We start from the raw sequence: 19916 nt of genomic DNA on the forward strand, positions 1-19916 counted from the left end.
AGGAGCTACACTGAATAAATTACACACCTGCATTGCATATGTGTGTCATATACCCACACACTGAATAAATTACACACCTGCATTGCATATGTGTGTCATATACCCACACACTGAATAAATTACACACCTGCATTGCATATGTGTGTCATATGCCCACACACCTAATTCTGAGGCTGCTCCCTGAAAGTTACACACTTTGGTGAGCAGTGTCGCACACACTTGAACAAATTCAGTGTTTGTGAACTGTCTCACTGCCTGGTACAGTCTCAACTTGTGGAATCGCTTGGAGAAACCCTGTAAATGTCTGAACAAAGGGCACACTGGTATGCCTGCTAATCACACACCCAGATCTCCTACACCCGTACTCTGACCTGAGTTTCAGCTGAGCAGATGTAGCTACTGCATTTACAAACCATGTAGCTATGTCAGACTCTGGCCTGTGGTCCAGATTTGCCTGCTGCTTATGTTTGTGAAGTGTGTGTGTGTGTGTGTGTGTGTGTGTGTGTGTGTGTGTGTGTGTGTGTATGTGTGTGTGTGTGTGTGTGTGTGTGTGTGTGTGCGCATGCGCGCGTGCACACGCGCTTGTACTGGGGCTTGAACTGGGGCTTGAACTGGGGCCTCACGTTATTGCTTGGGTTTTTCACTCAAGACTGGCCCTTTACCATTTGAACCACAACTCACAGCTCTACTTCCAGTTTTTGTTTTGTTCTTGCTTATAAATTAGAGATTAGAGTCTCATGAGCTTTTCTGCCCAGCCTAGCTTTGAACCAAAATCCTCAGATTTCAGTCTGTTGAGTAGTAAGTAGCTAGGATTACAGGTGTGAGCCGCTGACATGGGCGTGCACATAAAATTTTTATTGAAACAGAACTGTACACATTTGTACACAGATTGTCTGTGGCAAATGTTGGGGTATGATGATATAAACCGTACAATAGCCCTGAAGCCTAAAATATTTCCTCTGTCATTCTGTGAGAAACCATTTGCAGACTCTGCCATGTAGGAATGCACTCTGGAGATCTTTCCGTAACACAGGCCTCTTCACACATGGCCCTTCGCGCATGACCCTTTCTCACTTTCCTTCAGTCTTTTTTTTTATTATTTAAGAAAAATGAAGTTGGGTAAACATTCCTACAGGTTACTGCACAGGTGTACACTAATTCCACCCTTCATTCCTGTCCACCTAGCCTTAAAAGCCTAGAGGTGCAGTCCTCACAGGGCCTTTGACCTTGGGGGGTTCCCTTGGATTTATTATTTTTAACCACCATGAGTCCTGAGCTGGGGAGAAATGAGCCTTTGGCTCCTGAGAAGCAATCCTTCCCAGGCTGACCAGGTCCCCACCTAACAAGCAGTCACCATGACTGAGTGGCAGAGATTATAGGAGACTGAGGAACTGGAATTAAAACCTTCCTGCAAGCTGTTAGAGGCTGTGGCTGACATTCTTTTAAATCCAGCCTCACATTTGCTCTGATTTGGTTAGTTTACCACAGAGCCCCTGAGGATTTGTGGCTTCCTTTCTGCCTCTTGGTCATGTGTAAGCCTGGGCTTGGCATAGAAGATGCTGAGGAACCACAGACCATGCAAGACGCTGCTTTACTCTGGGCAGTGATGTATTCTGATAACTGTGTGTGTCTGTCTCTGTGTCTGTGTATCTGTGTGCACTCGTACGGCACGTGTGCATGTGTGTATACTCTTGTGTCATGCCTGCCAGTACGGTGGCTTGATCTCAGGGCCTGGCTGCTGCTACCCCTTATCTTTTTTTTCTCTAACCCTTGAGCCATAGCTCTGCTTTGGCCTTTGTGGTGGTTAACTGGAGCTAAGAGTCTCATAGACTTCACTGCCTGAGCTGGCTTCCAACTGCAATCCTCAGAACTCAGCTTTTTGAATAGCTAAGATTACAGGCGTGAGCCATCAGCACCTGGCTTGCTTGATGTCCTTGAAAGTAGCTTGTAGGTTCTTAAATGTAACTTCTCACAGGGTGGGTTTCAAATCTTCTGTATATAGCCAAGCATTGTTACGCTGTTGAGAACACATGAAAACCTGAGTGTTTGCTGGACAGTCTTAGGAGAAGGCAGAGCTGTTCCCACCCAGGTGCCGTTACATCTGCCACACACATCAGGCCCGAGTTCACACAATGCTGACCTGCCCAGGAGCCCTGTCTTTGCCATGGAAAGCCGCACTGCTCCTGGCATTGCTTGTGTTAAATCTGTGTCCCTCCTGCCCCATTCTCAGTCTGCAGTGACCACATTAGTCACGCAGTGGCCTGTGTGACCCTGAACTTCCTGAGAAGAGACAAGAATACGGAGAGCTCTGAAATAGGACAATTCTTGGCATTCATGCAAGCTGAGTGATACAAATACTGCCTGCACTGCATAAAGCAGAGCGATTTCAGTCAATTGCCCACACATTTTACAAGGGAGTAAAAGGCACAGTGTAGAATATGTCTGCATATCTACTTCCTTGGAGAATGCATCCTCCTGAAAGGCTCTTGATAGGCCCTGCCTTAATGCTGTGCCCACCGAGTGCTGGTTGTTGGTAGAGGCTTCAGACAGAGCACATTTAAGCTAAAACTGCTCCTTCTTGAACACAGACAGATCCGAAGCTCACTGAGGTTAACTGCCTAAGGTGAAAACTTCCTTTCCTTTGACCTTTCAGAAATGCACATAAGCAAATGAAACTAAATGAAAGAATCCCATTAATCTAGAAGAGAAAGAAAATCCTGAAAGTACTTCTGTGTTATACAGTCAAAGCCCCTGGGAAGGACTTCCCTGAGGAGCCCCATTGTGAAAATAAGTTCTATTAGAGAGATGCACTAAAGACAACAGATATGTTCCAAGAAACACAGAGGCTAAAGGATGCCGGCCAAACTCAAAGAGCATTATCAGCTTCTTCAGCCCTGTCCTGACATCGTAAACAAGAGAAGTCCCAAGCCCTTATTGGCTCGGGTCAAACTGGGAGACTCAGAGGCCAGACTTGTCACTTAGACTCAGTTATGGGTTCAGAGGTGCCTTTTTTCACCAAGACTTCTTAATGAGAGTGAAATTCTATGAAAAGCCCCTTGAGGTTTAATTGCAGGTGATGTGAACAGTTGACTCAACCCAGCTTCTTAGCACTGTCCCAGTTAATGACCTGCAGGCCATTGGATATTTCCCAAAAACAACTTGGAAAAGGAGAATTGGTCATGCAATTCTTTATTGTGTCACAGAAAGACTATATAATAGTCCGTATAAAGTAGAGTGTGTTAATCTGGGTTTTACTTTGGTATGCAACTAAAGCACCCCTTTCCAAACTCAGCCAGAGACATAAAGTAAGCTCTATAAATTTCCTTGTTTTCATGGGCCCTCTCCCCCACTTCTCCTTCAAGGATTGGTTGTTTGCTTTTCACAAGTTGATGTTGATGTCCTTTGACTTTGCTGTTTTGCTCAAGTCACTGTATTGGCTAGCTGTATTGGCCATTGTAGAATGTACGCCTGGGAAATGAGCAGATGCTACCACGTGCTGTCAGATCTTACAGATAGATGTTCCAGCACAGCATGGCTCTTGGCTGGTCTTTCTACTCCCCAAAATTCTGCAGGACCCCAGCCTGAGGAGGAGGGGTAGGGGATTCTACTTTGCCTTCCTTAGACTCTGCTGCCCTCCTCAAGATTCTAAGCTGGAAAAGAGGGCTGGGAAATTTGAGGTGCTGCCAAATGAATGACCTTGGGCCCAGAGAGCTGCCTTGGAGTTTGGAACCTCTTGCTTCGTTGTGGCCTGTGTACCTAGGGCCCGAGGGTGGAGGTAGAGGTGAAGCTCTCACACTTGATGAGGGTCTCCTACTCTGTGTGCTTGCTCTGGTACTGAGTGCTTTTCCTTGGTGGTGATTAATTCCAAAGTGAACCCTGTGCACCTTGATTTAAGGTTCTGTGTCCTTAGATGGCCACGAGCCAGGCTTTGTGCCAGGTTTTGATACACGGGAATGAAAAGCTTTCTTGGGATACTTCCTCTGTGTATATTGCTTGTCCTATCCATATTGCTATGAAGCAGTTAAAATGTGGCCATTGTGCCTGACGAACTGGGTTTTCAGTTTTTACTAATTGTGAGTTGGTGTTTCAGTGGCTCATGGGCAGACACCCACTCTATTGGGCAGAGAAGCTCCGGCCTTTGAGGCATACTATACTGTTGGGTGGTAATCTATATGTTGAGCATATTGCTGGAATGCACTGATCATGCTAGACATCAATCAATCCTAAGTGTTCAATTGCCATCAATCCAACTGTCTCTTCCCATCCCTAACTTCACTGGCCTGGAAGACTATGCCTTAGCCTCTAGCATGCACTGTCCCATGGAGTCACTTCTGTCATTGGGCTGTATACCCTGAAGGTCACCTGTGTAGTCCTTGCTCTCCCTGTAAGATGAGCAGTGAGACACAGTGGGGTACAGTGCTATTTGGGTATCCAGGGCCAGGATCCTGCCCAGATTGGCCTCCTGAATCTTAGGAGCACTTCACTGTCCAAAGCCTGTCTCAAACAATCGAGAGCAATCTGGTCTGAAAACCAAGTCCCATACTTGTTCTAATAATAGAAGAGATGCCTGGCCTTTTAAGCATGGTTTTCCTTCTGTAGTGTTCCTGTGGATGCTTAGCAATACAAACATTGACGTTTGGTTTGACATTGCTGGATGAACTTCATTCTTCACATGATGATGGGGGTATTTCTCCTCTATGCTGTCTACCTTATGTCAAAGTCAGTGATTAGCTCATTGTTTGTTTTAGATACTACGAATTCAACCCAGACACTTGTACATGGGAGGCATGTGCTGTACTTCAGAACCACATCCTCTTCTGGAGCTTTTTTTTTTTTTGTCGGTTGTCAGTCGTGGGGCCTGAACTCTGGGCCTGGGCGCTGTCCCTCAGCATTTCAGCTCAAGGCGAGCACCCTACCACTTGAGCCACAGCTCCACTTGTAGCTTTTTTTCTGCTTATGTGTTGCTGAGGAATCAAACCCAGGGCCTCATGCATGTGAAACAGGCACTCTGCCACTGAGCCACCTTCCCAGCCCCTCCACTGGAGCTTTTAATGTGGACATGGGACTGGGGCCTAGTGGTCTACAGATTCCTGATGTGACCCTCCTCCCCAGCCTGTCTCGTTCTTGCTAGGTATGGATTCAAGAATGAATGACTGAGATGGGGTGAAGATGGAGATGTGATCACAAGATTCAACTAAGCCTCCTGAAAGTTTGTGATGTTGGTCTACAGCCATACCGCCCTGAAATGCATCCAATATCATCTGAAAACCCGACGGATGCTATTAGACTTCCTATCAATCTCCTGCTTAATTATATTTCGCTAGCAGCTCTTTTGCTTAATAACAACTGCAATTTTGTGTAACCTAGAGGTTGGGGATGGATATTGAGAATTAGCTCATTCTGCAGAGCATCCCCTGTACCAAGCAGAAGCATCTGGAAACTAGGGCAGGGGCTATACCAGGTACCTGGCCATCGAAGGCAACACCGCGGCTGCCTTCCTCCCCTGAAATGTGGGGCTGTTTCTTCTCCATTGCCTGTGATAAGCCAATGATATGTAGTTAACCAAGGCCAGCCCCTTGGGAGTCACGTGCTCCTTGCTGCCCTGGTAATGCACTCCTGGCCAGCTGGCCTGCCTGCCTGCCTGCCTGCCTTTATGCTGCTCTCTGTTCTCTTCCCCCACAGAGGAAGGGTGCAGGTCACACAAGGCAACAGATCACTGCCTCTGATCCAACTGCAGAACACAGGCTGGAGCAATTCCAGACGCTTGCTGGAGCGAACGGCAATGGGAGGCCAAGCTGTTCAAATACAGGCGGGCAATCCAGGGGCTCCGTGCACAGGAGCACCGAGTGAGAGCAGCACTGGTGATTTGCATCAGCCTATCTCTCAGCCTGCTATGGAGCTCAACAGCTGGGTCTGTGTTCAGGGCATTTGTTCCTAAAGTTGCTCTGTACAGGATGGTCCAGTCCAATACACAACTCAGCAGGGCTGGCTGTGAAGTTGGTGTTGTTCCCTGTGTAGTCCGGCCTGACAGGGTGGGCAGTTCGTGGGGCCAGCGGTCTGCGTCCTCATGGTGAGGTGAGATTTCTCTAAGGAGGAGGGGCACTGTGGCTTTGTGCTTCAGGAAAATATATCGCCTATTATTTAGAATCTTATATAGTGCTGGATATAATGCCATTTTGATTATTTCTTATGAGTTCATAAGTCAGCATTAACTTTCTCCAATGCCATCTGAAAAATAGTTTTTCCTCCTCCATAATGTGATTTCTAAGAGGCACATAGCTTCTTACCTAGGTATTTTACATTGGAATATAAATCACATAGTATCGCAATCATAAATGCATAATCCTAGAATAAAAGATAAGAGGCATCAAGTCGTGATCTGAGTCCAGGTGAATGCCAGCCCAGTTGACCTGAAAAGTGCGCCTGGCATGAGACCTGGTCCTTTCAGCTCTGACCCTCGCAGCTCGAGGCCTTTAGACTATAGCCTGCTGACGAAGAGCTGGCATTCTAGATGGAGCCCCCCCCCCCCCTCCCGTCTACCCCAGGTGACAAGACCCGGCAAGCGTACATACCCTTCCCGGTGGGCCTCTCCTTTCTCCAACTCCTGGATCACGCCCAGGAGCACCTTGATGGTCTCTTGACTGGAGCTGATCAAGTTCTCCATCACCTGAAGCTGGGCCTTGAGGTCCACCACTTCTGTATGAGGCACAATTTGTTGGCTTTCTTCACTGGCCGCCACGGCCGTGGGACTGGGCTGGGGCTGCGGGGTCTGGCCACTACATTCGGGGGACAGGCACGGCGCTGGGGGCGAGCAGGCCGGCGCAGGCCCCTGGGGCCTCTGCAGCCCGTTGAACTGGGCAGCGCGCCTGGGCTCCTCCTCCGCAGGGCAGAGTGACCACTGGCTGGCTGCGGCAGAGTTTGACAAGCCAGGCTCGGGGGTCCTGGCACGGACGGCAGGCGGGTACTCCGCAGCAACCTCGGTCTTAAACACCCTCCCGTGGGCAGGCGGAGTGGGCTCCTCGGAGTCCGGGGTCCCGCTGCTGGGCCTGGCTCCCCCCTCCAGCTGCTGGCCAGGCTCCTCAGAGGGTGGCCCAGAGGAGCTCTGGAGCAGAGGATCGGGATGGCTGAGCGCCTCGGGGTTCTTAAAGGGCTCGGCACAGTTCACCCCGAAAGGCTGTTCCAGAGCGTTCATATGCTCGTGGGAGTGGAACACCAAGGCGGTGGTCTTGTGGACACGGCCCGCGCTGCAAGGCCGGGTGTCCCCCAGGGGTCCTGCTTCGCCCCTCTCCCTGGTGTCCGTGAGGAAGCCATTGTCCTGGCTTCTGCAGGGATCGGCAGCCGGGCCTCCTTTGAGGCTCCCTTTCTTGCGGTCCAGGGGGAAGGTCTGGTAGCACTTCTTTAGGTCTGGAGAGGTCTGCACCCCTGTGCTCTTGGTGACGTTTGGGATGGAGCGGCGTGCGGGCACGGTCATGTACTTGCGGTAGGCCGCCCTGCAGGACACAGGCTTGGCCTCTGGCCTCTCTATCCCCGGCCCCGAGGAGGCGAGCTGGGGGTCCCGCTGCTCGTTCTGAGCCTCGCAGATGTCCTTGAAGCGCACCTGCAGGGCTTTGTTTCGCTTCTTGATCTGTCGGTTGGGGTCCAGTGCGTATTTCATCTCCACTTCCACTTCCCGCTCGGGCGTGGTGAGCGGGCAGCTGCCGGAGTCCTTGCTGACCATGGTTCCTGCATGCAGAGACAGCAACAGAGGCGTCAGGGGGGAACACATGCAAGCGCCGCCTCTGCACGTCCAGCCAAACACCGCTGCCGGCTTCCTAATTATTTTTAAACAGGTGGGTCGGCCTTTATGTTAAGGAAAATCAGACAGGCGGGGAGTTGCTGGCAGGCACAGCGTGAAATGCTTCTCAGATATTAAAGCCTGCTTGGCTTTTTCCAGGTGGGATACTCTTGGTTTTCTTTTGATAGTAATACATGTTTCCCCATTAGGCAAACCGTTTTTTTTTACTATATTCATCAAGAAGCCCAACGCTTCCGCCTTGTCTGCTTTGCAAATTATCTTTTCACATGGGTGTCTCCACTCCAAAGACAGATGGTTTACCAAATGCAAACTTTATTTGTGGGGTTTTTTGTTGTTGTTATTTTGTTTTAAACTATGATTGTAATGGAAGAGAGCTGCTGTTTCACAGGCTGACTGAAGACTGGTGGTCCCAAGCAAGCTTGGGTGGACAGCGCTGGGGTAAGGAACTAGACAGACAGTTCAGGTCAGCTGGCTTGCCTTCCCTGGGCATTTTGAACACAGATATACATCATGGCGCAATGCTTGACATCTCATGAGTCAACCTCAGCCCCCAAAGCAATTTGGGTTTTTCTACCTCTACAAAGATGGCTGAAACAACTTTTTCCTTTGATTCCATGGAGAAGTGGTATTTGCAACTACTTAGAAAGAGAGAGAGAGAAAGAGACATTATTCATTCTAGAAGCAAGTTTTGTGTTTTGATCATCACCTCTGGAAATGAAAACAATGGTAGTTGTTTCAGTATTTAAATCCAGAAAGAAGAAAAACTTGCAAGGCTTTATGTTAATCATGCAAATTCATCCTGGGCTGAATTATTAAATGCAGCTAAAGAGATGCAGGTGGCGACGAGGCCTCTGGGGAACACCAGAGGGGTGAATGCCTTCATTTTATTAGCAGATTCACAGCTGTGTACTGCACATGCAAGAACTTTTTTCTGGGATGAACTTAAAGCCAGATGAACGTAAGCAGGTTGTGAGCTAGCCTGTGTGCAGTGCAGACCTGGCCTTTGAGCAGAAGAGTCTTCTGGGAAGGACAACACTGTACGGGCCCAGGTATCCGAAACCAAATCTCCAGTGAGTCAAGGTCAAACACAAATCTACACACCACACCCAGTGCTCACAGGCCTCACACTGTCCTCATGGGGCTACACACCTAGTGGAAAGATCTGGAACAGAAGTTCTTGCTTCTGTGGTAGCCACCACTTACAAGGTCAGTGAGCCTGTGGGTAAGTGGGTGTTCAGCTAGTCCACATATGAAATGCCATCCTTACAAGTGCCTCTGAATCCTGGCTATTCAGGAGATCTGAGGAGTGCAGATCAAAGCAGCCCAGGCAGGAAGGTCTGTGACACTCTTGTCTCCCATAAACCAGCAAAAAGTCAGAAGTGGAGCTCTGGCTCAAGTGGTAGAGCACCTTTGTTGAGCAGAAAACCTAAGAGCTATTGCCCGGGCTCTGAGTTCAAGATCTAATCCTAGGATTAAGAAAGACAAAAAGCTACTGAAGGTCAGTGCCAGGCCTGCTATTCCATGAAGGAACGCAGGGTTCCAAGAACGCATGTCACTTGTTGAACAAGCAAGAAGCACAGTCCCTGCGGCAGGACATCGCCAATCAACACTGTTTCTAATAGGCCCGAGGTGTCCATCAGCCAGGACCCAGAGACCCGCATCCTCAGTCCACAGAGACTCTCACTACTGGCAGCAGGCCTGGCGGCTCGGTGAAAAGGAAGAAGACAGGATACCACCGCACGACGCGGAGCTCCGCCGCCCACTTCTCTCCTCAAGTCACCTGTGCCTGTCAAGCCGCCGGGTCTTGTCATTTCCCAAGCTGCACCAGTGCTTCCTAAACAGAAGGCTCTAGAAGAAAACCAAGTCTGTAACTTAGGCTGAGAACCAGCTGGGGATCATGTGTGGGCATAACAGAAAGCAACCCGTGACGTGTGGTTCTGCTTAGACCAGGCTTTCTCAGCCACCACACTACTGGTGTTTTAGTTTAGACAACTTGCTGTTGTCAGAAGTGCTGTCCTGAAGAGTGGAGCTTCATCACCATCAACAGTATCAGCCTGGCTTCTGACTACCCAAGAGGAGGAGGACACCAGTTAGAAACGGACACTGCTAACTGAGTTCAGGGGCCTGAGATGCCTGCACTAGCCTGGATGCCTGCTCTGTGGTACCATTGTGTTCAGGAAGGCAAGGCTCGCAGAGAAAGCAGAGAAGTCTGGTGTTTTTCTACGTGCTGAGGATATTTGCACACTTCCGTCATCTGAAACTCTACCCACAAGTAGCTTTTTATGAAGGAGACCAAAATCAAGGACAGACCAGAGGTGCATCAGCATCCTGGCTCATTCTGCTGGGACACAATGACAGGTGTGCGGGGCAGGGTGTGTCTGCTGGCATAGATAATAGATATCTTTCAGAAGCACTTTTCCCAACAGGTTAAAAAGATGTGCACAAAGGAAGTTGGTGTGGGGGAAGAGGACGGGAAAATTAAATCTTAACCCTCAGTGCTATCTCATAGCCATGCTGTCCAGGTGTGTCAGAATGCATTGTGCCATCATTCTACAGAAGGCCTTCATACTAGGAGAAATTTGAAAGAGAGAGCATTTTTACAAAAAGCAATTTACTAGTAATTTTTCAGCCTTTTCCCTGCCACTACTGAAAAATGTGTGTCTGAATAAGTTTGTCCTGCTATGCTATTCATCATCACGATTTGCCAGGAACTGCACCGAACCCATTTCTGACATCATTTCTGCTGGTTTGGAATGCCAACCATTGAACACATAAAGACAAATCAGAAGAATTAATTGTTGGTGGCTAAATAGTAGTGGTGGAAAAAAAAAAAATCTAAGCCCTTTTCTTCTTTATGGAGCTGCTAAGTACATGGAATTAATTGCTTTATTTGTAATACTGGTGGAGTACTTAGGACATTTAATCAGTTTATTTTGTTTGATGTAGTCCTCAATGGGAAGATACCCAGAAACTCCGGCTGCTGATTTATGTTGACTTCAGATGAGATGATGACTTCTTCTTGATGTCTGGATGGCAGTTCCTAAATGTTTGGGTGGAATTTTACTCGGCATTAGGAATTACATCTTTGGGGGTTTTATTTACGGCATCTTGAGGGAGGGGAAATACTTATCAAGACTGCTAGTAAGAAAGTGACTGTCAGGAAACAAGTAGTGTGGAATATTGTCCCTGAGACAATGGGACCTTCTCACCTGTGGACACCTTCCTGTGTTGCATCTGTGCAATGAAAGCACATGCTACCGTGTCACAGAACGTTTGCAGTCAGTGTGGCTCACTTGATGGTTGTTGTTTTCTGTGCCACACCTGAGGTTTGCAGTCAGGACCCTGCACTCATCTTGGCTTCTTCATTCAAAGTTGATGTTCTTCTAGTTGTGCCATACCTCCACTCCCTCCTTTTTGATGGTTAATCGGAGGTAAGAGTCTCATGGACTTTCCTGTCTGGGCCAGCTTTGAACCATGGTCCGCAGATCTCAGCCTTCTGAGTATCTAGGATTATAGGCGTCTCCAATATGGCCTACTTTTGTGTCCTAACCAGCCCTCACCTTCCCTGTGCTCCACTTCATTTTCTCCTTTGACCCTCATGGCAGGCTCATGGGTGCCAAGATCGTGATCTCTGCACTGGAGACTTAACTCCTAACCTTGCTTGGAGTCACACAACTAATGGGCTGTGTGCTGTACCCAGTACTTAGGCCTATGACCTGGGCCCAGACACTGGACTACAGTGTCCCTTGTCACTTGAAACAACTATAGTCACCTTCCAAAAGCATCAAGTAGCTAAAAATGTAGTTTTCTCGGCCTGTTGCCAGTAACACACCTGGTCCAGTAAATAGCCATCCTGAGAACACAGACTTAGCACACACCTGGCTGAGAACGCACACCAAGAGCATATTTAGCCTAAGAACACATACCTAGATGGGAAACACATCTGGTCTGAAAACCCAGACTTAAGACAGTGAACCCTCGGCCTGCAACTCCAAACCACAGTGAGGGCTGCTGTAAGTCTGGAGGGAGCGGGGATCCAGTGGCCTTTGCAACAATGGCTCCTTGGCCAGGTCACCCCCATGGACCACAGACCAACACTTATGTTCTTAGAGTTAATTTCTCAGCTCCAGAGCTGCAGGAGGCATTCACACCATTTATTGTTCCTGGGAAAGTCATGTGGCCGCCACTGCCCTGTGCCAGCTCAGGGTGAAAGTGGCAAGTCATGGCCGGGCCCATCTAGCTCCGGGAGAGCTAGGTGTCGAGGAGCTGTTGAGAATATAAATGTCTTAATTACCTGCAAACTAAATTTCATAATCAAATGTGAGCTGTAAATATATAAGTCTTATATTTTTAGATTGGCGATGTAGACTCATCTCTGCATATATACTGGTTTAGATTAATAGCTTATATAAAAATGTTCATCTCAACTTACAGAAGTGAATCATGGGAGCAACTAAATGGCTAACAATAGGTAAAACAGTAAAGTAAATTATAATGTGCATTCACTCAGGGCAGCCATTAAAATGATAATTATAAAGATTATTTAGTATCACAGAAATCCACTTAGGAAATCATATTAAGTGGAAGAAAATAGTCTACCAAATTTTATTGGAGAAACGAACAAAAGTGGTCATGCACTGGTATTAAACCGTGTGATCTGGGAGAGATTTGTTTGTTCCTTTGTTTCCAATTGGCGGGTGCAGTGTCATCGCCTTGCTTTGTTAGTTTCTAGAGCATGGAGCATAGGCGGTACTCACCTTGAGTCCCCACAAAGCATGAACCCGTGTTAAAATGAGAAAAACCCAGAAAGGGACAGGTGTGGGGAAAAGCAGTATCTTTTATTATGTTGGAGGAGGCCTGAATAAGGAAAGAAAAGGAATTACAAGTAACTACAGTGCATGTGTTCGACCTTTGTACGTAGATAGTAATAGATTTTATGTGTTGCGCATATCTGTTGATACTGCTAGGAATCAGGTCCTGCTGGTTTTAGTAGAAATAGAATGGACTTGTCCTGTGCACTTTGTTATGCTTGGCTAGGGATGTCCATCACAAAATCTTTGGTCTAGTCTTGACAAGGCAGCTCCTGATGGCCAATATAGGTTTTTTTCATAGTAACAAGTTTACATTAAGTAAATCCAAATCATAACGTAATTTTTGAAAGATAATCACATAAGATCCAGGAAAAGGATTCCACACTCCTGGCAGAAAGAGTCCATGAGACTGTACATTTAAAAATGTCTGTCCTGTTCCCACTGGCTGAGATGTAGGTGTAATGACACTATCCTCTGACAGGTGGCGCTAGTAAGCAGGGTGGGCTGGCCTACGTTTTGGGGGTGTCACTTGATGTGGCCTACAGGCTAGGCAAGTGATCTGAACGTGCAAGGAAGACTATGAAATTATTGGTTTTCCTAGTTGCTCTCCCACTGCTGAGACACCTTGGAGTGAAAGATGCTGGCTGGAGTTCAAAATTAATTGGGTCAGGATTTTATTCCATATGCTGCAGGAACGCTTGAGCATTCGGCTCTGAGTGGGAGACTGGTAAAAATGGGGATGCCACTCTGGCACATAGCTTCCCACGGGGGAAGGCAATTAGACGGAATCCCACTTGCTCAGCATACCACTCTGAGCTGGGAGGGAGCAGCGTGCCTTTGGACTTGCTCTGTTCTATGAGTCTTCTTTCCTTGGGGCAAAAGCACCTAGGATAGATTCTGGACTGTGTCTTAGTTAGATTCACCATCCAGCTTAATTTCCTTTAATACCCTGAAACGATATTTTTCTACACATGTGCCCTCTTCAAAGGTCACTGATGAAGAGGCCTGGAAAGGGGGCAGCTCAGTACCTCAGATGTACTTTTTGGTGGTAGATCACTGTGGGGAGTTGGGGGGGGAAGGGGGGGAGGGAGTAGGGTCCTGATGACTGTCCAGCCTGAAGTCAGGAAGAGAGGCATGCTTGGAGCTTCAAGGCAGGTTTGGAGGCAGAAGAAAAGCCTCATTAGATCCTTCCCTATACACAGCTCTCTGTGATTTTAGAACGTACATTTCACTACCAGAAAGGCTACAATGAAGTATTCCAGCCAGAGTCCCACATCTGCCTGTAGGCAGTGAACCATGGGTCTCATGTAGGGCTGGACGATGTGGGCTTGGTTTGGAGGCTTGACAAGAACCATAGGATGGCCCTCTTCCCCAGTCCAGACTTTCCCTCTTCATTTGTGTTTCACTATTTACTCAATTCTATGACTTCCAGCTCATACGGGCGTTAACCTTTGCTTATCCACTGTCCAAACGGAATATAAATGAGTAGAAATGAATTAGCAAAATTTTATGATGTTGGTAAAAATCAACTGGAAAGCATGCCCCCTCTGAATTAGTCATTACAGAGATGTAAAAAAATTACCCTTGTTTGCAGCAGTCAGCTTTGCTAACCAACAGTGGCCAGAAAGAGTCTAATAAATGTGGTTCCATCAACTCCAAATGGTCTGGAAGGTTTGGAAAGGAGATAACTAATCTCCCTTTCCTCCCCACTTCGACCAGGGCCATTACAAAAAAATGTGAGACATTGGCTTCGTGAGTGTGGCTCCTTGGGGCATTAGGTCACCAAAGCCAGTGTCCCTGGGTGGTTCCAGATAGCTAAGTGCTAGTCAGCTGGTCACGTGGGTCCCGTTAGAGATGGAAGAGTCCGTAGAACCCACACAGGTGGCATCCCTTTCTTACACAGTTCATGATACCCTCAGTCTTACGAAACTGATGTTCTGCAATAGCCCTGCGACAGACGACAGACAGACACACACACACATCAAACACACTTAAGAAATGACATATTTTATCTCATGCTATATCAGAAACTAAAGTTATATGATTAAGTTTTTTCCTCCTGAAATGACTTGTATGTCAAAGGAAAACATTTTCCCTGCTGTGGCCCAGGTTGGTCTCATGAGGTTATAGGAACACCCAGGGCAGGATTTCTGCTTTGGGTACCTTCTCACTGCAGCTGGAGTCATTCAGCACCGAGCATGGCAGGCCTTACACGTATTGACCATCTGTTCTCATACGGATCTCATACCACCCATCCTGTATTTCCCTTGGTTTGGTCAGCTGCATTGGGCTGTGAAGCCAAAGAGAAAGAGAACTTCTCAGGATTGGCTACTATTTATGAGAAATAGACTGTAGAGAAAATGAGCTCCACCAAGAGCCCATAGACACAGTTGTAATAGGCTGTAGTTAGTGACTGACATGGAAGGCTTCAGAGGTCTCATTGGTGTGGTCTTATAGGGAAAGACTGTCTTCCATGGACTTCTCCAGGTTTTCTTCTGATTCATGGTCTACAAATGAGTCGGGGCTGGTCCTATTGGGAGTGAAACAATTAAGACTAGCCCATGGTATGAAATGGAGGAGACTTTTTCCTCGTTCCTTTGGAGCTGATGGTCAGAAGGGGACCTCAGCAAGAGCTTTTCCCTCTGCAGACAGCTGTCCGTCTACACAGAGCTCATTCTGGGGCGAGGCAGTGTGCAGCTTGGGAAGTGTGGGTGGTGGCAGGTTTGCATAGGGCAAATTTTAGAACCCAAATGTCACCGGAAGGGTGGGCAAGAGATTTTTCTTTTCCTTTTAATTTGTATATTGTGTTCTTTAGTCTCTGAATCCAGATAGCTGTCACAACTCATTCCTTACAGTAAGTTCCCTCATCATCAATTCTGGTGTCATTTTCTGTTTGGTCAGGTCAGTTGGTTCTTTTACTCTTTCCTTGACTAAGAGCGACAGTGAATGTCTATCTTCTCTGTTCTTTAAAAAAGAGAGAGAGATTAGATACTTTCAAAAACATAAAGCCTCATGCTTCCCTCGCTAAGTTCCACCGTGATGTCTTCCTGTGCATGAGAACCTCAGCATGTGTCTGGCAGCTTGGAGGGCTTTGGGGGGCTTCTGGGAGAGAGAGTGAACCCAGGGAGGCCTGAAACCTGGGAGGGGTCTATATCAATACCCAGGGACACAACTGCTGGGCCTCCCTCAGCTGGCCCTTGCAGGAAAGGTAGCTGGGCTTAAAGGCAGTGCTGAACTGAGCCCACTCCTATGGGTCCAACAGGCCTGTCCTTGGCTTAGAAGAGCATAGAGGCTACCGATGCTCTCAGCCAGAGGAGGTCCTCATGGGTGCCACCAGTGCCCTTCCTGGCTTCCACTCCCTCATGTGGCCCCAAATCCAGCCATCACCATCTCGTACCCCCAGTGATTCACTCTCCCTTGTGCTGCTTCTCTTCCTGAGTCCCTCCTTCCTCTGCACACCTTTCCTGTCCTGACCTTGCCCCACCCCCCTCCTCGTGCCTCTGCCGCCCTCCCTCTCTCCAGCTTGCAGCTCCGGGCCCATGTACTCCAGCTTCCCCTCTCTCCATCTTGCAGCTCCGGGCCCATGTACTCCAGCTTCCCCTCTCTCCAGCTTGCAGCTCCGGGCCCATGTACTCCAGCTTCCCCTCTCTCCATCTTGCAGCTCCGGGCCCATGTACTCCAGCTTCTATTCTCTCCATCTTGCAGCTCCGGGCCCATGTACTCCAGCTTCCCCTCTCTCCATCTTGCAGCTCCGGGACCCATGTACTCCAGCTTCTCCTCTCTGCAGCTTTGCACAGGGGCACTTCCAAAACCAGGTCCTTTTTATTCAACTGGCGTTGTTACCCACCCTGCTTATTTCTCTAGATTTCCATCACTGTTAGAAGTTCTCCAGCTGCTGAGGCTGAACACGTCCCTTCGTCATCTCTAGAACACACCAGGGTCATCCCTACTTCTTGTCTTCACTTCTTGAGCTCCCTGTCCAGGCCTGAGGACCCTGGAGTGTCTGTCTTTGATGGTCTGGATCGTGCCTTGCTGCCTCCATCTTCTACAGCCCTGTCTGCTACCTCCCTGTGCGCCCGGTGAGCCAAACCTGGCTCGGGCCCCTGTGGAGGCTGAGGGCACAGAAGAAAGGGAGACACAGTCCTCAGCAGTGTGCCGTTGGGGGACAGGGGGGCAGTGAACGACCTGCTAGCTGGCTGGCTGCAGCTCCCTGAGTGCGGCACCCTGGTGGAGATGCAGAGGAGGGCTGGCAGCGACCCTGGGGGCATGGGCAGCCGCGCCTGCGTGCACGTAGGAAGGGGACTAAAGAATGTATTGCTTTTCCTTGCTGTGTGCCACTTCTGTCACCGGAGAACAAATGAGTATGGTGTGGACAAGGTCCCTCTGTGCCTCCCTTTCTCCTGTGCCCATCCATCCTTCAGTACTTGCTGACTTATTTAAAAACATAAAGGTACACATTAAAGCCACCTTACAGTGGAGGCCCTATCCATGATATGTCAAGAATGCTTTTTCAGGGATTCTCTCGACATCACCTGCAAAATTCTGAACCTCGGGTAGCAATAAGAAAAGGAATGGAGTTTCTTTGAATCTTAAATGAAACGATGAGCAGAGGTTCTTAGGCACATTCTGCGTCTTAGCACTGTTGTCTGGAGTTGGCTCACTGTGAAAATATTCTCTGTGCTGGTAGGAGAGAAGGAGTTGGCACACCCACTCACAAAAATAAGTAGATGGCCTAGAAATGGCTGTGCTTTGCATTGACTCAAGAAATATACCGAGGACTTTACTACATAACTTTTGTAAAAAGTAAATGTGACTTGGTAGGAATTATCAGTAGATTTCTTGAATTATCCCACTTTATTAGGGACTAGGAAGTGGTAGTGGCAAAATAAATTAAGAATTTAAATCAAACATCTCAATAGCTTGGAATCATGTAAAAAAATTACGTTACGGCATCTTTCCTGGGCTTAGTCTTCTAACAAGCTGTGGGGAGGAATGGTTGACCGTCAGTGGGGAAAAACACTGTGGTTGCAGGCCACACTCGTGGGCTGGGTTAGTTTGGGGGTCCCAGAAGTTTCGGTGAATCAATTTCCATTTTCCACGCAGTGATGGTGGAGGTACTCTTGGTGCATTAAGTCAGTACTTAGAAACACAGGCCCCACTGCCATTGCCCGTTGAGGTGTGTGTGGAGAGGAAGGAAAGGGGATGTGGGATGGACAGACGGTGGAGAAATGCACAGGTGGACGGACAGGAGCAGGAAAGGGACCCACACTGGATAAATCACGGTGCCTTCTGTGCTGTTTCCCGGGAGGCACAGAGATGAGGGATGGCCTTGCCCTGTCACCTTCAACACCCATGGCTCTTCAGCTGCTGGGTGGGTGCTGTGGCACCCAGCCCCTCCTCACCAGAGTGGAACTCACCACCACCTGGTCCTGGGGCAAACCACGGCCAGGCCAGGCCAGGCCCGGCAGCTCAAGCTCTCTCAAGGCATAATGAGCCCGTGTGTACATTTAGTGCAGTCCAAGCTGACATTCCTGTGTTTGCATCTGTCCTGCGGTCTGTCTAGTGTCTCCTACTAGGTTAAGGAAAATGGAATGAGAACAGCAGCGCAGGGCCGGAGAGGTTGTCACTAGATGTGAGCCTTGCAGCGACAGCAGTAGTGAAGATCTGCACAATGGCTTTCCACACGCAGTCCTCAAGTTACCCCTTCTGTGGAGTGTGTGTATGTGTGTGTAGCATGAAGTTCTGGACTTGTGAGAGGAAAGTCCTCAGGCTGGCTGTTCTGACAGGTGGGGTACATTTCTCTAGCCTGCACCCTGGAAGCTTTGCCTATGGGCCAGGTAGCTAGTCTGGGAAGCCAGGAAGAGGAGAACGGAAGGGAGGAGACTTGAGGCTGTTGAACTCTCAATCCAACATGTAGCACATAAACAGGAAAGAGCAGAATATTTGCTGATGAAGAGATGGATGGATGACTGTCCCTGGAGGAAAGAGTGCCGGCTTCTTTGATTTTAGTGTCTTTCTAGAATGAAGCTGGTCAAGGAGGTTTCCGTGCCCGGGAAGGGGGAGAGCTGGCGGCCAGTCAGTGCTCTCCTGTGAGGTTCCGGTCTTACCACAGTGAGCTGATGAGCACAGTGCAACTCTGGAGTTAACTCACCAACAGACATGTGATATACTCCCCAATCTTGGTGGTTTTTCTGTTGTTGTTGGTTGGTTTGTTTGTTTTTTATGTTTCTGGGGTCTGGGTCAGAGGTCAGTTATTAGTACCCTGTCTTTTCAGTGAATGACTTACTTTTGGCTTTTACAAACTGGTGTCGGGGGAGGGGGGCTGCTTAAGGTCATCTGTTTAGCATTCTTACATTCTAGGACATTTCATTTCCCTGACCTGGAAATTCTTGGCTTCAGTCCTTCAGATCTGTAGTGGAGGAGCTAACTGCTTTGTGTGGAGTATTAGTCCTTCCAGAAACATCTTGAACAAGTTATGATTTTGGAGACTAAAGGCGGTGATGAGAGGTGATGTCGCATTACATTCTGTACGTGGTCTGTATTCAGAGCTCCTTCTCCAAAACCCCTCTGAAATGAGTACCATTTTCATGACCAAGTGAGAAGCTGAGGCCTGGGTATCTAGGTGATGTTCCCACGGTCAGCTTCTTGCCCGAGCTTTGGGCGCTGGCTAGGAGCTCTCTGCTGCCCTGTGTGGAGAGCAGGGAGGCTCTCGGGAAGCTATGGGCCTCTCGTCCTGTGCAGTGGAGGCTGACACCCAGCACACTTGGAAGCATGTTCCATATGTGTGCAACACCGGGTACAGTTCACTGGGGAGAAACAGCCAGCAGAAGGTTTGCATTGGCATGTCTTACTAAGAATCATTATAAAGAAGAGAAAGGAAAATTAAAAACCAATCGTATGCTTGCCCTTGATTTTCCCTTTAAATCAGGGCATGGCGGTGGTCCTTGCATGTAGAAGTTTAATGAGTGCCAAGAATGCATTGAAGTTAAAGAGCAGTGTCTCCCACCCACTTACAATTTCCTTCTATCCCTGGAGGAGGAGTGCTAGCCCGGCAGAGTCAGAGTAGGTGACAGTGTCCTGGATCCAGAGTTCCTTCCCCAGGTCACGTGGCACCACCCAGCACAGGGTGGGACCTGTGCCACAATACCAAATCTAATAAGGCCAGTAAATAAACTCATGATACACTGTAAGGAGAGTTAATATTACATATGGAGACAAATAGAAACAGCAAGAATAAAACAAATTACACAAGAATGCAAACTATTGCAGTGAACCATCGAGCTAACAACCACCATTACAACAAACACACA

At 48.3% G+C, this 19916-nt stretch overlaps 2 protein-coding genes across 2 annotated transcripts in view; one reads left to right on the forward strand and one right to left on the reverse strand.

Moving 5' to 3' along the window:
• The window catches only part of Dock1 (dedicator of cytokinesis 1), a 439069-nt gene that overhangs the window by 213614 nt on the left and 205539 nt on the right, over nt 1–19916 (forward strand). The window lies entirely within an intron of this gene.
• The window catches only part of Insyn2a (inhibitory synaptic factor 2A), a 55775-nt gene that overhangs the window by 29834 nt on the left and 6025 nt on the right, over nt 1–19916 (reverse strand). Inside the window, exon 2 of the mRNA XM_042701328.1 lies at nt 6573–7722. Within this exon, the coding sequence (XP_042557262.1) occupies nt 6573–7717 (1145 nt within the window). The 5' untranslated portion in view covers nt 7718–7722. The remainder of the gene's footprint in view (nt 1–6572; nt 7723–19916) is intronic.

The sequence above is a fragment of the Dipodomys spectabilis genome, unplaced genomic scaffold, assembly GCF_019054845.1.
Source record: "Dipodomys spectabilis isolate Male_0828 unplaced genomic scaffold, ASM1905484v1 ptg000289l, whole genome shotgun sequence".
NCBI classification, from domain to species: domain Eukaryota; kingdom Metazoa; phylum Chordata; class Mammalia; order Rodentia; family Heteromyidae; genus Dipodomys; species Dipodomys spectabilis.